The sequence below is a fragment of the Panthera leo genome, chromosome D4 (genome assembly GCF_018350215.1).
Source record: "Panthera leo isolate Ple1 chromosome D4, P.leo_Ple1_pat1.1, whole genome shotgun sequence".
NCBI lineage: Eukaryota > Metazoa > Chordata > Mammalia > Carnivora > Felidae > Panthera > Panthera leo.
The window spans coordinates 45,317,151-45,333,659 of NC_056691.1; the positions used below are offsets into that span (position 1 = coordinate 45,317,151).

The window sequence follows — 16,509 nt, forward strand, 5'->3', positions numbered from 1 at the left end:
TACCTTTTTTTCTTTTTGTTTTAAAGTAATTCCAAACTTATAAAATAGTGAAAACTGCCAGAGAACCCTATTCAAGTTTCAGCAACTGTCCAAACGATGTCTTTAGCAGAAAAAGAGTTTAATCCGGAATATAGTCTGTCCCACCTCCAGTCTCCTTCAATCTAGAACAGTTCTCCAGTCATCGTTTGCCTTTCAAGACTTGAAAGTATTTTAAGATTAGCAGCCAGTGATTTTATTTAATTTTTTTATTTTTAAAGTTTTTTTTTTAGTTTTTAATTTTTTAAGGTTTATTTCTGAGACAGAGTGAGAGCGGCAGAGGGGCAGAGAGAGAGGGAGACACAGAATTGGAAGCAGGCTCCAGGCTCTGAGCTGGCAGCACAGAGCCTGACATGGGGCTCGAACTCACGAACTATGAGATCGTGACCTGAGCAGAAGCCGGCTGCTTAAACGACTGAGCCGCCAGGTGCCCCAGAAGCCAGTTATTTTATAGAACACTCAGCTGTTTGGATCTGCCGGTTTGCCTGCGGTTGCTCATGTGAGGGTAGGTCAGTCATCCTTGGCAGGAATATCACAGACGCGGAGCGTTGCCCCTCTCACGGCATCCCACCAGGGGGCTCATGATGTCTTTCTGCACTGGGGATGTTGATTTTGATCTCTTGGCTAAGGTGCTATGTTCCGGGCCTCTCCACTAGTAAGTTCTCCTTTCCCTTTATCATCAGTAAATATTCTTTGTGGAGCTGTTTTGAGACTTTAGGATTATCTGGTTTTTCATCCTGCTTTTGCCCATGAGTTTCATTGTCCATGAATGTTTTCTTGCCTGAATTATTCCTATGATGTTTGCCAAAAGGTGATTATTTTTAAATTTTTTTTTTAATCTTTTTTTTTTTGAGAGAGAGAAACAGCGTGTGAGCAGGGGAGGGGCAGAGAGAGAGGGAGACACAGAATCCGAAGCAGGCTCCAGGCTCTGAGCTGTCAGCATAGAGCCTGACGTGGGGCTCGAACTCACGAACTGTGAGATCATGACCTGAGCCGAAGTCAGACACTCAACCGACTGAGCCACCCAGGCACCCCTGCCAAAAGGTGATTCTTAAAATTCCCTCATTCCATTTATGTTTTTCAGTAGGCATTCTCTAAGGAAGAGCTGCCATTTCCCTCCCTCTCTCTCACTCTCTGTTAGTATGGACTACTAAAATTTTACTTCGTGTAATTATTTGTTACTCAATTATTCATTATTTCATCCTTCATATTGTTCCATAGTGAGAGCCTCTTTACATTGGCTTTGTGTCCTTTTGACATGGCCCCATCATTCTGTGAGTACTTTGGTTTCGGCACAAGACATTCTAGGCTCATCTTGTATTCGTCTTCAGTCCCATAATAGCCGGCTAGGTCAGGTTCCTTTCAGTGGGGAATGTTACTTATTTATTGTTTTGTTTGCTTGTTTATTTTTGAGACAGAGAGAGCAAATGGGGAAGGGGCGGAGAGAGAGGGAGACGGAAACCCAAGCAGGCTCCGCATCATCAGCACAGATCCCAACGCTCATGGACTCGAACCACCCACAGTGTTTCCCTGTGCCGCTCAGGCACGCTGGGAACAATACTTAGAAGCAAAGGTCTGGCCACAAATTCTCCTTGGTACTAGAGCAATCCCTGCTCTCAGGCTCTTTCAGTGGACAGTTAGGAAATAGACTCTCCCTCTCTCTCTTGCTCTGTCTCTCATGTCTATATACATTTCTATAGCTATATATATTGAAAGTCATGAATTCATAATATCTCCAACTCCAGTTAACACCACAGGATTCACTCTCCTTTTCCCTCTTTGCGTATTTGTAACTTTCTTCTCTGACGGTAGTAAGAAGCCTGGTTCCGTTATTCTCCATGTATCTGCTCATTTTTGGAGTCACCCTGTTTGAAGAGAATCTGCCGTTCCCGCTGGGCCAGAGCCCTGTGGAAGTCGCCTTTCTCTCTCAGGTCCTGATTGCCACTGGGTGGCCACCCTGCTTGGTGGCCTTCCTGGTGCTAAGGGGCCCCTGATAACTCTGAACGTCGTGAAAGTACTGTTCACAACATCCTCCCAACTCTTAGTATCTGACTGACCGATCAGAATTCTCACCTGTTTCCAACTACCATGTTGATTTTAGAGTCGTTTCTGGCAAGGGACCAAGCATCTCCTCGTCTCCACAAATAAGCCGTGCTGTAAATATCTCTATCGTTGTTTCCTAAGGACTTCATCTGGAAAAATCCTCGTCATCCTTTCCATCTTGGTTTCAACATCCTTTCTTCCGTGGGGGGAAGAGGAGGGGGTTTGTGACATGTCCAGACTGGTTTAGGTTTCTTAGGTTACACTTTCTGATATGTTGTTCATAGTACTTTACATCTGAGCCATTATTTTCTTAATTATTTGTGGTTCTTTGTTTCAAGTCTGTCTTTCCCATTAGACTGTAATTTCCTCAAGGGCAGGAGGAACATCCGTGTTTTATCCTCGATGCTTAGAACACAGTACTTGGCATTTACTAGTGTTCAAACACTTGTTGATCTGCAGCTCTGAGCGTGCGTGTGTGTGTGTGTGTGTGTGTGTGTGTGTGTGTGTGTGTGTATTGGATAATTCTACGCTAAGTTGCTTTTAAACAGCACTGAAGATGGAGAAAGCAAAGTCATGCCCACACTACACGAGCGACATGCTGTGATGGGCAAGAGACAAGCACCGGCTGTCAGCCTACTACTTACTACCAGACTTGCACTGGAGGGTTTACACATGTGCGTCGTGGCCTTGAGACGTGATCCCCTGTGTAGCCAAAGTATGTGTGATAATGGGTCCTGTTGTAATGCATTATGTTCGGATATGCCATTTATATCAAGGTCCTTTGAGGCTGTCAACTGGATGAGAGATTTAAAGCAAGTTTGTATCTGGATTTTCAAACATCTGGATCCCATTAACAAGTACTGTTAGGCCTTCTCAGTTCCAAAGCCATTGTCTATAAAGCATTCCACACTTTCCTTTTATCTAAGGCACTTGCCTAAAAGACAAAGCACTGCAAGGAGGGAGCTAATCGTTCCCGTCACTTGGCTTTGGGTTCCTGTGTCCGACGCTGAAGATCTCTGGGGAAGGAACCACGTGACTCTCTTCTCCCATTGTGGGACTCTGTCTCTTTCCATACCTCCCCCGGCACGAGTGAAACTGCCAAGTGTTTCTTCCATTCCTGACAGTTACTATAATTCCTTTCATTCCAGTCATGTCAGAATTAGTTCCCTGTAAATACAGCGGAAAATTTTGTGTGATTCTGGTTATGCTACTCAGTAGCGATGCTTTGCCCTTTTAAAAGCGGAAGATTTATTGTGTCATAGCATTTACTTGATTTTCAGCCCTGGGTTCCATGTTACAGGTTCTTCTTGTCTCTGACACTTGCTGTATATCAGGTCAATACGGAAGCAACATGCAAAATGGATAGTAAAGTGCGGTTATTAATGCAGGCTCTGTTCTCCTGTCAAGGGAGAGCTCGTTGTCTAAACAATAAAACATGGTGCGTGTGTGTGCGCGTGAGTGTGCGCACGTGCGTGTGCGTGTGTGTGTGTGTGTGAGAAAATGGTCATATTTCACACTGGGTGCTAGTATTAGAGGACAGGGTGAATGCCTTCCCTGATTCCCTAGATCCTCTGGAAACTGCAAAATTTCTGTAGTGAATTCTGTAGAAGGACCTGGAATAACATCTTATGTAATTTTGAAAACTCTTGATCTGAGAAAAAAGTGTAAAGGAATCTGCTTGTGAATTAATGATTTCCAGAATAGATTTGGATTCATGTCCTTAATAGGAGAGAAAAGCAGTTCTATGCACAGATACTTACTGTACCGTCTGCCAGCCCATCAAGCCATTTCTAAGATTCACACACCAAAATTACCCCAAAAATGTGGCTTAAATTTTTCTGGGGGTGTGTGTGAAATCAAAGACTCCAATTTGCTGCCTATATTGTATAGGGACAGTCACCTGCTGTGTGTAATCAGTAGACAGTTATGTAAATAGCCAACCAGTTGATTCCTATCACAGCGTTTTTATTTTGATCATACCTGATTTTGCCTTGTCTGTCTATCCTCTTACTCGAATATAAGCTCCACTAGTGAAGGAATCTATTCTGTCGTGTTGAATACTCTCTTCACTGTCTGGAACAGTGCCTGGTACCTGCTAGATACTCAGTGACTGAATGAATGAATTTTTTTATGAATATATTTATTTATTTATCTATGTATGTATTTCTTTATTTGTTAGAAATTCTCTTTGTAATAGCAGTGGTAGATTCCCTGACTTCCTGCACTCCTCGTATTCCATCTTAAGATGGAATAGAAATAAAGCTTCAGTTACTGGTAACACAGCTTAGAAGAGTATTGAACTTTAACATTTTCAAAAAGCCAAACCGTGTTCGTTGGAGGGGAGAGAAACATCACTGGGAGGTACACTTTTGGTTTTACGTTTCTAACTTGGCAGAGGCTTGGGTCCGGAGGTAGATTAATTGGTGGCTAGCCTGAGAAAACAGGCTGATTGTTGAAATGGCTCTAGCTGGAAATAAGAGTGTCCAACATCAGGAAAGGCCTGGGTTGTAAGTGTGGCTTTACTTGGTCAATATACGAATAGTATGTGAAACTGTGAGAGCAAGCGGAGGCAGGCAGCGAGACTCAGCAGAGAGAAACCCGGAAGCGTAGGGAAGCATTTATTTCAAGAACGAGGGCATGATACAGTTTGTATGTGGGAAAGTATGACATGAAAGATTGGAAGAAGTGTCCTTGCATGTGGCATTTAGAGAGCAATCGAAATCTTTGCAAGGGCAGTTCAAGTGGCACGAGGACCGGGAGCCGACACGGATAGCAGGCACTGAGCCTTTTGGTCACTCTTCCTTTCAGGGGCTGCACAGTGTCAATCTCTGTCATGGATTCTGGTTTTTTTCTCTCCAGACTGCTTCATCTATTTCTGTGCATCTTGGGCTTTGTTCTTTTAATTTTTTTTTTTTTTTTTTTTGTAAAACAGAACAAAATTGACAGTTCTAACCGCTTTGAAGTCTACAATTGCGTGGCATTTAATGTATTCTTAGTGTTGTGCCACCGTCAACGCTATCTGGTTCTAGAACATTTTCATCACCCCAAAAGGAAATCTTGTACCCGTTGAGCAGTTGGTCCCCCATCATTCCCTGTTTCCCCCAGCCTCCAGCTACCCCTAATCTACGTTCTGTCCCTATGGATGTGCCTGTCCCATAAGTTTTATTTAAATGAAATCGTATGCTGTACGGCACTTTGTGGCTGGATTCTTTCACTTTGCATAACGTCTTCAGGGTTCATCCATGTAGTGGTAAGCATCAGTATTTCACTGCTCTTTATGGCTGAATAATAGTCCATTCTATGGATATGCGTTGTTTTTGTTTTGTTTTTCAATCCGTTCATCAGTTGATGGACATTTGGATTGTTTCTGCCTTTTGGCTTTTATGAGTGGTGCTGCTATGAAGACTTGTGTACAAGTCAGTGCTTGAACACCTGTTTTAAGTTATTTGGGGTATCTATCTATAAGAGGAATTTTTAGGTCATATAGTAATTCTGTGTAATTTTTCGAGAATCTGCAAAACGTGTTTCCACAGTGACCGCACCTTTTTATATGCCTACCAGCAATGTATGAGGGTTCCAATTTCTCTACATCCTTGCCAGCACTTGCCCTTTTCCATCATCATCATCATCATTTTCATCCTGTTGAGTGTGAAGCGATATCATTTGGTTTTGATTTGAATTTCCCAAATACCTAATGGTGCGGGAGCATCTTTTCCAGTACTTGTTAGCCATTTGTAGCATCTCTTCCTTGGAGAATTATCTCTTCAAGTCTTTGGACCATTTTAAAAATTAGATTCTCTTTTTGTTTTGGAGTTGTTTTTTTTAAAATTTTTTTTAACGTTTATTCATTTTTGAGAGACGGAGAGAGACAGAGCATGAGCGGGGAAGGGGCAGAGAGAGGGAGACACAGAATCCGAAGCAGGCTCCAGGCTCCGAGCTGTCCGCACAGAGCCCGACGCGGGGCTTGAACCCATGAACCGTGAGGTCATGACCTGAGCCGAAGCTGAGGTTTAACCAACTGAGCCACCCAGGCACCCCTGGTTTTTGAGTTGTAAAAGTTCTTTGTATATTCTGGATATTAGACCCTTATCAGATGTGTAACTTGGAAATATTTTGTTGTGTTAGGTTGTCTTTTCACTTTGTCAATAATATCCTTTGATGCTGTTTGGTTTTTTTGTTTTTTTTTTTTACATTTTTATTTTATTTTTGAGACAGAGAGAGACAGAGCATGAACGGGGGAGGGTCAGAGAGAGGGAGACACAGAATCTGAAACAGGCTCCAGGCTCTGGGCTGTCAGCACAGAGCCCGACGCGGGGCTCGAACTCACGGACCGCGAGATCATGACCTGAGCCGAAGTCGGCCGCTTAACCGACTGAGCCACCCAGGCGCCCCCTTTGATGCTGTTTTGATTATTGTAGCTCTGTAGTAAATTTTGAAATTGGTATGTATGAGTTCTTCAGATTTTTCTTTTTCAAGATTGTTTTGGCTGTTAGGAGTCCCTTAACAATTCAATGTGAATTTGAGGACCAACTTTTCCATTTCTGAAAAAAAAAAAAAAAAAAGAGCCATTGAAATTTGGTAGGGATTATGCCAAATCTGTAGATACCTTTGGATAGTATTAAGTATTCCAGTCCATGAACCTAAGGTATCTTTCCCCTTATGTATATTTTTAATTTCTTTCTGCAATGTTTGTATTGTTCGGTGTATGTGTCTTTCACCTCAGTTAAATTTTTTTTTAATTTTTTTTTAACGTTTATTTATTTTTGAGACAGAGAGAGACAGAGCATGAACGTGGGGGAGGGGGGCAGAGAGAGAGGGAGACACAGAATCGGAAGCAGACTCCAGGCTCTGAGTTATCAGCCCAGAGCCCGACGCGGGGCTCGAACTCACGGACCGTGAGATCGTGACCTGAGCCGAAGTCGGACGCTCAACCGACTGAGCCACCCAGGCGCCCCAACCTCAGTTAAATTTAATCCTAGGTATTTTATTCTTTTGGACACCATTGCAAGTGGAATTGTTTCTTAATTTCCTTTTTGGATTATTCATTCCTGAGATACAGAAACACAACTAAATTTTGTGTGTTGATTTTACCCCCAGCAACTTTACTGAACTGTTTTCTATACGTAGAATCATGTCATCTGTAAATACAGGTAGTTTTACTTCTTTCCAATTTGTATGCCTTTTATTTCTTTTTCTTTCCTAATGGCTCTGGCCAGAATGTGCAATACAAAATGGTGAATGTGGGCATTCTGGTCTTGTTCTCTATTGTAAAGGAAAAGCTTTTAGTCTTTTACCGTTGAATATAATGTTCACTGTGTATTTTTTATGAATGCCCTTTATCACGTTAAGATGATTCCATCCTATTCCTAATTTTTGGAGTATTTTTATCATGAAAAGCTGTTGGACTTTATCAAAAGCTTTTCTGTGTCAGTTGAGATTATCATGTGTTTTTCCCCCTTCATTCTATTAGCGTGGTAAGTTGCATTGATTTATTTTCTTATGTTGAATGACACTTGCATTCTTAGCATAAATCTTGTGTGGTCATTATGAATAATCCTTTTAATGTACTGTTGGATTCAGTTTGCCAGTGTTACAGTGAGAGTTTTCACAACTATATTCATAACAAATACTCGTCTGTAGTTTTTTGTTTTTTTGTGTTTCTTTTTTTCTTTTTTTTTTTTTGTTAAATGTTTGTTGTGGTTTCTTTGCCTTTGGTGTTAGGTTAAGGCTGGTCTCATAGAATGAGTTAAGTGCAGTTGAGGAGCGCCTAGGTGGCTCAGTTGGTTGAGCATCTGAGTCTTGATTTCAGCTCGGGTCACAATCTCACAGTTCATGGGTTCGAGCCTCATATTGGGCTATGCACTGCCAGTGAGGAGCCTGCTTGGGATTCTCTCTCTGCCCCTTGTCCCACACACACACACACACACACACACACACACACACTCACTCACTCTCTCTCTCTCTCTCTCTCTCTCAAAATAAATAAATAAACATTAAAAAAAAGTGCGGTTGACCTTTGAACAACACGGGTTTGGACTGCACATGTCTACTTATATGCAGATTTTTTTCATTAAATACAGTACAGTACTGTAAGTGTATTTTCTCTTTTTTGTAATTTTCTTAACATTTTCTTTTCTCTAGCTTAATATACAAAATATGTATTAATCAACTGTTCACGTTATTGGTAAGACTTTCCATCAACAGTAAGCTATTATAGTAGTTAAATTTGGGGAGGAGGCCAGAAATTATATGTGGATTTTTGGCTGCAACAGCGTTTAGCACCTCTAACCGCTGTGTTGTTCAAGAATTAACTATATTCCCTCCTCTCCTGCTTTTCTTGGGAAGGAATTGAGGATTGATGGTAATTCTTTAAGTGTTTGGTAGAATTCACCAGTGAAATCATCTGGTCCTAGGCTTTTCTTTGTTGGGGCTTTTTGTTTCTTTTCCTTTTCTTTTCTTTTTTTAATGTTTATTCATTTTTGAGAGAGAGAGAAAGAGCAGGGGAGGGGTCGAGAGAGAGGGAGACACAGAATTCGAAGCTGGCTCCAGGCTCTGAGCTGTCAGCACAGAGCCCGATGCAGGGCTTGAACTCACAAACCACGAGATCATGACCTGAGCTGAAGTCAGCTGCCTAACCGACTGAGCCACTCAGGCGCCCAGGAGCTTTTTGTTTCTATCTCTTTCCTGGTCATAGGACTGTTTGCATTTTCTGTTTTTTCTCGAATCAGTTTTAGTAACTTGTGTGTTTCTAGGATTTTGTCTGTTTCATCTAGATTATCTGATTTGTTGGCACACAGTTTCTCATAGTTTCCTGTTATAATTCTTTTTGTTTAAGGTTGGTAGAAATGTCTTCACTTTTATTTCTGATTTTAGGTATTTCCATCTTCCTTTCCAGTCTGTATAACTTTCATTTCCTTTCCTTATCTTCTTGCATAAGCTAGCATTTTTAATATAATATTGGAAAGGAGTGATGAGAGGAGACATCTTGACTTGTTTCTGATCTTAGTGAAAAAAGCTTCTGTTTTTAACTATGAAGTATGATGTGAGCCTAGAGTTTTTTGGGGAAGCTCTACTCTATTCCTAGTTTGCTGAGAGTTTTTTTTATCATGAATGGGTGCTGGATTTTGTCAGATGCTTTTTCTGCGTCTATTGATATTGTTTGTGTGATTTTCTTTGTTAGTGATTACTGATGTGATAGGTTATATCAGTCGATTTTTGAATGGTGAGCCAGCCTTGCATATCTGGAATAAACCTCACTTGGTCATAGTTTATAATTCTCTTTATACATTGGTAGATTTATTTTGCTAATATTTTGTTAAGGATTTCTGCATCTGTGTTCATGAGAGATATCGGTCTGGAGGTTTCTTGTTTTATCTTGGTCTAGTTTAGTATTAGGGCAATGCTATCCTCAGAATAAGTTAGGAGTATTCCCTGTGCTTCTGTTTTCTGAAAGAGAAATTAGTATAATTAGTATACGGAAGAATTAGTGTAATGTCTTCCTTAAATAGTTGGTATAATTCGGTGAACCCACCTGGGCTTGATACGGTCCATTTTGGAAGGTTATTAATTTTTTTTTTTTAACATTTATTTATTTTTGAGACAGAGAGAGACAGAGCATGAATGGGGGAGGGGCACAGAGAGAGGGAGACACAGAACCAGAAGCAGGCTCCAGGCTCTGAGCCATCAGCCCAGAGCCCGACGCAGGGCTCGAACTCACGGACCGCAAGATCGTGACCTGAGCTAAAGTCAGACACTTAACCGGCTGAGCCACCCAGGCGCCCATTAATTTTTTTAATGTATAATTTTTTTAAAGCATATGTTCAATAGTGTTATGTTTATTCACATTATTGTGAAACCAATCTTTTTCATCATGCAGAACTGAAATTCTATACCCATTAAAACCCTTTTTCCCTCCCCATAATCTCTGGTAGACACCATTCTATTTCCTGGTTTTGGGTTGGTTTTTTTTTTTTAAGTTTATTGATTTATTTTGAGAGAGAGAGAGAGAGAGAGAGAGAATCCCAAGCAGGTTTTGCACTGTCAGCGTGGAGCCCCATGCGGGGCTCGAACTCACGAACCACGAGGTTATGACCTGAGCCTAAACCAAGAGTCAGACACTTAACTGACTGAGCCACCCTATTTTCTGTTTCTATTAACATTGACTACTTAGGTACCTGATATAAATGGAAGCATACGGTATTTGTTTTGTTGTGACTGAGCTATTTCACTTAGCATAGTGTCTTCAAGATTCATTTATGTTATAATGTCTGACAGGATTTCCTTACTTTTTAATGTTGAAACTAATTTGTATATATATGGTATACAGATTGTGAGTGTTCCACAAGACGAGCAAACATTTCTAAGAAATTTCCACTTGATAAACAAGCGATGTCTTGCCATACGAGTAGTACGTGACGCTGAAAATCACATGATCACAACATAGCCAATGATTCTTGAAATTCACTTTGATATACAAGTGCTTTGGATTATAAGCATGTTTCCTGAATGGACTATGCTTGCAAACTAAGGTTTTACTGTGTACACACACACACACACACACACACACACACTCTTATGTACACACATAGTATTTTGCTTATGTACACATAAGCACATTTTACTTATCCATTTACCCATTGACATATTTGGGTTGCTTCTACTTCTTGGCTGTTGTGAATAGTACTACTGTGAACACTGGTGTAAAAACATCTCTTCAAGATCCTGCTTTCAGTTCTTTGGAGTGTAGACCCAGAATTCTATTTTTGATTTTTCGAGGAGCCATCATACTGTTTTCTGTAGCCGTTCTACCATTTTGTAATCCCACCAACAGTACACAGCGGTTCCAATCTCTCCATATCTTCACCAACAATTGTGGAGTGTTAAGTAACTTCCAAGATGTTATTTAAATTCAAGTTAGTTAATATATAGTATAGTGTGGGTTTCAGGAGTAGGATCCATTGATTCATCACTTTCATACATCACCCAGTGCTCATCACAACAAGTGCCCTCCTTAATACCCATCCCCCCACCCACCTCCCCTTTCTTTCCTTTTTCTTTAAACAAACAAACAAAAAAACAGCCATCCTAATGGATGTGAGTGAAGTGATATCTTACTGTGGTTTGATTTGCATCTCTCTAATGCTAAGTGATGTTGAGCATCTTTTCATATTTTTATTGGTCATTTTTGTATCCTCTCTAGAAAAACTCTACCTCTGCTTCTCCTTCCCCATATGCAGCATCTGCTGGTTCTGCTTTCCTCTTTCTCTGTGCTTCTCCTTTCTGCAGCTGTTTGTCCTTTTGCAGACTTTGCCCAGCTTCTGTTTCCCTCTGTCCAGTCTCTCCTGATTCTGCTGTCTTTTCTGCCTCAGCTACTACTGCTCCTGTGCTTCTCCTTTTATGGTGTTTGTCCTTTTGCTGATTCTGCCCCCACGTCTGCTTCCCCCGTATTCAGTACCTGCTGATTCTGCTGCCTTGTCTGCCTCAGCTTCTCCCTTTTCCCTTGCTTCTCCCTTCTACAGCTGTTGTGCCTTTTGTTGACTCTGCCCCGCTTCTGCTTCCCCGTCTTCAGTGCCTACTGATTCTGCTGCCTTGTCTGCCTCAGCTTCTCCTTTCTCCCGTGCTTCTCCTTTCTCCCGTGCTTCTCCTTTCTCCCATGCTTCTCCTTTCTGCAGCTGTTCCTTTTGCTGACTCTGCCCTGCTTCTGCTTCCCCGTCTTCATTGCCTGCTGCCTTGTCTGCCTCAGCTTCGCCTTTCTCCCACGCTTCTCCTTTCTCCCGCGCTTCTCCTTTCTCCCGCGCTTCTCCTTTCTCCCGCGCTTCTCCTTTCTCCCGCGCTTCTCCTTTCTCCCGCGCTTCTCCTTTCTCCCGCGCTTCTTCTTTCTACAGCTGTTGTGCCTTTTGCTGACTCTGCCCTGCTTCTGCTTCCCCGTCTTCAGTGCCTGCTGATTCTGCTGCTTTGTCTGCCTCAGCTTCTCCTTTCTCCCGTGCTTCTCCTTTCTCCCGTGCTTCTCCTTTCTCCCGTGCTTCTCCTTTCTCCCGTGCTTCTCCTTTCTCCCGTGCTTCTCCTTTCTACAGCTGTTGTGCCTTTTGCTGACTCTGCCCTGCTTCTGCTTCCCCGTCTTCAGTGCCTGCTGATTCTGCTGCCTTGTCTGCCTCAGCTTCGCCTTTCTCCCGTGCTTCTCCTTTCTCCCGTGCTTCTCCTTTCTCCCGTGCTTCTCCTTTCTCCCATGCTTCTCCTTTCTCCCGAGCTTCTCCTTTCTCCGTGCTTCTCTTTTCTCCCGTGCTTCTCCTTTCTACAGCTGTTGTGCCTTTTGCTGACTCTGCCCCGCTTCTGCTTCCCTGTCTTAAGTGCCTGCTGATTCTGCTGCCTTGTCTGCCTCAGCTTCTCCTTTCTCCCGTGCTTCTCCTTTCTCCCATGCTTCTCCTTTCTACAGCTGTTGTGCCTTTTGCTGACTCTGCCCCACTTCTGCTTCCCCGTCTTAAGTGCCTGCTGATTCTGCTGGCTTGTCTGCCTCAGCTTCTCCTTTCTCCCGTGCTTCTCCTTTCTCCCATGCTTCTCCTTTCTACAGCTGTTGTGCCTTTTGCTGATTCTGCCCCACTTCTGCTTCCCCGTCTTAAGTGCCTGCTGATTCTGCTGGCTTGTCTGCCTCAGCTTCTCCTTTCTCCCGTGCTTCTCCTTTCTCCCATGCTTCTCCTTTCTCCCGTGCTTCTCCTTTCTCCCGTGCTTCTCCTTTCTACAGCTGTTGTGCCTTTTGCTGACTCTGCCCTGCTTCTGCTTCCCCGTCTTCAGTGCCTGCTGATTCTGCTGCCTTGTCTGCCTCAGCTTCGCCTTTCTCCCGTGCTTCTCCTTTCTCCCGTGCTTCTCCTTTCTCCTGTGCTTCTCCTTTCTCCCGTGCTTCTCCTTTCTCCCATGCTTCTCCTTTCTCCCGTGCTTCTCCTTTCTACAGCTGTTGTGCCTTTTGCTGACTCTGCCCCGCTTCTGCTTCCCCGTCTTAAGTGCCTGCTGATTCTGCTGCCTTGTCTGCCTCAGCTTCTCCTTTCTCCCGTGCTTCTCCTTTCTCCTGTGCTTCTCCTTTCTCCCGTGCTTCTCCTTTCTCCCGTGCTTCTCCTTTCTCCCGTGCTTCTCCTTTCTCCCGTGCTTCTCCTTTCTCCCGTGCTTCTCCTTTCTCCCGTGCTTCTCTTTTCTCCCGTGCTTCTCCTTTCTACAGCTGTTGTGCCTTTTGCTGACTCTGCCCCGCTTCTGCTTCCCTGTCTTAAGTGCCTGCTGATTCTGCTGCCTTGTCTGCCTCAGCTTCTCCTTTCTCCCGTGCTTCTCCTTTCTCCCGTGCTTCTCCTTTCTCCCGTGCTTCTCCTTTCTCCCATGCTTCTCCTTTCTACAGCTGTTGTGCCTTTTGCTGACTCTGCCCCACTTCTGCTTCCCCGTCTTAAGTGCCTGCTGATTCTGCTGGCTTGTCTGCCTCAGCTTCTCCTTTCTCCCGTGCTTCTCCTTTCTCCCATGCTTCTCCTTTCTACAGCTGTTGTGCCTTTTGCTGATTCTGCCCCACTTCTGCTTCCCCGTCTTAAGTGCCTGCTGATTCTGCTGCCTTGTCTGCCTCAGCTTCTCCTTTCTCCCGTGCTTCTTTCTACAGCTGTTGTGCCTTTTGCTGACTCTGCCCTGCTTCTGCTTCCCCGTCTTAAGTGCCTACTGATTCTGCTGCCTTGTCTGCCTGAGCTTCTCCTTTCTTCCATGCTTCTCCTTTCTCCCGTGCTTCTCCTTTCTACAGCTGTTGTGCCTTTTGCTGACTCTGCCCCACCTTTGCTTCCCCTCTTTCACTGCTGATTCTGCTGCTTATCTCCTGATTCGACCCCTGATTATCCTTCTCCTACTGATGCTTTTCCTTTTACTCAGTCTGCTTCTCTGGCTGCTGATGCTGATTTCCCTTCTGCTACCTATGTTGATCCGGCTGCTTTTGCTTTTCTCCTTGCTCTTTAACCTTTATACACATCATTTCCGGCTTCCTTCAGACCTCACTTTTACGTGGCCCTTCATGGCTCCTCAAACCCTGACTGTGCCTTATGGCTCCACTCATACCTGCTCCAGTGTCTCATCATTTCAGTTGCAAATTAACCCGCCCCTGGGGGAACAAAACAAGAGTATGTTAAAGCCATAGCCCCATGCCATAGATAGCTGGTTGGCCTATGGATGAGCTGTGATGGAAGGCACTTCCCTCTGGAGCTGTCAGCCGTGGCACAGGCTGGAGAGTGAAAGTGGCAAGTCACATGGTACACGGCACGACCACTGTGGGCCACAGGGATGGAAGGACTTCACGGCCACTAGAAGGGACTATGCCTGACGAGGCAGTAATGACCTCCTCTTCTGGAAGTAGATTGGGGAGTGACTAATGGCGCAAGAACGTGGACGAGTCACTCTTTTTAGAAAGCTGGATGAAAAGACAAAGAGCGTATGGAGGACGGTCAAGTAGTGACGTGGACTATTTCTATCCAGACAAGAGGGAAAAACCAGAGGCAAGTGAGGAGGAGAAGAGCAGAGGAAGCAGGGTTTTGTAACGGAGGGGGTTGAGACTGAGAGCACAGAACTGAAGGACCGACCATAGTTGAACATGTGATACCAGATCCTTTGGCACTGGAAGAAAAGGAAAGCTGGCATTTCTGCCTCTCATGATGCTGCCGAAGCATTTTACTAGTTTTTCCCTTTCTGTTGCAGGTCCTGAGTCTGTGCCTCCTTCCCTTCTCAAAGTCGTGATGAAACCCATCGCAGCTGTTGGAGAGAGCTACCAGTTCCCCCCCGTGAGCTGGGCCGCGCTCCTCTCGCCACTCATGAGGCTAAACTTCGGTAAATATCAAGTGTTTTCAGGCCTTCGGACTCCGCTTTTAGGACATGACCTGAAGAGAAAAGTAGATTCTGGGTCGCGAGTGACGGCGGCCGGAGAGACCTTTGCGATCGTGAGGTCCATCGGCTTGGGTGACCGTCTGGGCTCCTTTCCCTGAGTCACTTTATAGGTGGCTGAGGCCGAGGGGGAGGAGTTCCAATGACATGGGCCACACGCGCTCACCGAAACGAAACTGGACGGAGGTGGGCCCGTTGCTGGGCCGCGTGGCACAGGTCGCAGAGAGAGCCCGGTTTGATGGTCATCAGACCACGTTTTCGGAGCTCTGGGATTCAAGGAAGCCCCCCCGGGGGAGGGTGGATTTGTTCTCTGTTGCTGTGGTAACAGACCTGGCAGCCTGAAGCAGTTTGAAGCTGTACAGATGTATCGGCTTGGAGTTCTGTGGACCCGAGGGCCAGCGTGGCTTCCACTGGGCCAAAATCAAAGTATCAGCAGAACAGCATCCTTCCCTGGATGCCCTGGGGAGCGCTACGGCCTGAGCGATTTCGTCCCCCCCCCCCCCCCGAAACTCACGTGTCGACATCCTGATCCCCAGTGTGATGCTATTGGGAGGTGGCGCTTGGGGAGGTGATCAGGTTGTGACTGTGGAGCCCTCGTGAACGGGATTGTTGCCCTTTATAAAAGAGGCCCCACCGCGCTCCCTTGCCCCTTCCACGGTGCGAGGACATGGCTAGAACTGGCCGTCGGGAGCCGGGAAAGCAGTCCTGCCCGAGCCCAGCATGTTGGCACCCTGATCTTGGGCTGCCAGCTGCCAGGGCTGTGAGAAATCAGTTTCTGTGGTTTATAAACCACCGAGTCTGTGATGTATTGGGATAGCAGTCCGAACAGAGTGAGACAGGGAGAATCCATTTCTTTCCCGCTTCTAGAGGCTGCCCACGTGCCTTGGCTTGCCATCCCCCGTGCTTCATCTGCAGAGCCCGCGTGGGAGGGCCGAAGCCTTTTCACGCTGTCCCCTTTCCGGTTCTCTACAACCAGGAAGGGTTTTCCGCATCAAAGACTCGTGTGATTCATGGGTCCCTTTGCACGGTCCAGGGTAACCTCCCCATCTCTCGTCCTTATTCCCAATCACATCTGAGAAGCTCCTTTGCCAAGCAAGGCAACATGTTCCCAGGTTCCAGGGATTAGGATGTAGGCATCTTTGAGGGCCGTTATTCTGTCTACCACAGATTCTTTGTGATGAGAGGCAGAGGGAATGCACACCCCAGCAACCTCTTTTGTGGAGTTAGTATATGCACATTTAATCCCATGTACATCCCCCCCCCCCCCGCCCCGCTGGCCCCGATCTCAAGAAAAAGTGGCATTGGTCGGGGGGTGGGGGGGGGACAATTTTTTAACAATGCTATAATATCGTGTGTGTGTTTATGTGTGTGTGTGTGTTTGCCTACTGTTTACAGTGCTCACGATATACAAAACGCCTCATAAACCATAATTTATATGCAGCTGAGAGGTTGCTCAAAGATGATTCTGACTGTGTACAGTTTTTCACTTAAATGCTTCCAGTTGAACCTAATACCTGTGTAAGATATGATGTCACCGATACCGTG

General features: G+C 44.8%; 1 protein-coding gene across 4 annotated transcripts in view; it reads left to right on the top strand.

The window, feature by feature from the left end:
- The window catches only part of FOCAD (focadhesin), a 322,952-nt gene that overhangs the window by 282,525 nt on the left and 23,918 nt on the right, over positions 1–16,509 (top strand). For all 4 annotated transcript variants that reach the window (XM_042914239.1, XM_042914240.1, XM_042914241.1 and 1 more), the window contains one exon: positions 14,782–14,910. In XM_042914239.1, the coding sequence (XP_042770173.1) occupies positions 14,782–14,910 (129 nt within the window). The remainder of the gene's footprint in view (positions 1–14,781; positions 14,911–16,509) is intronic.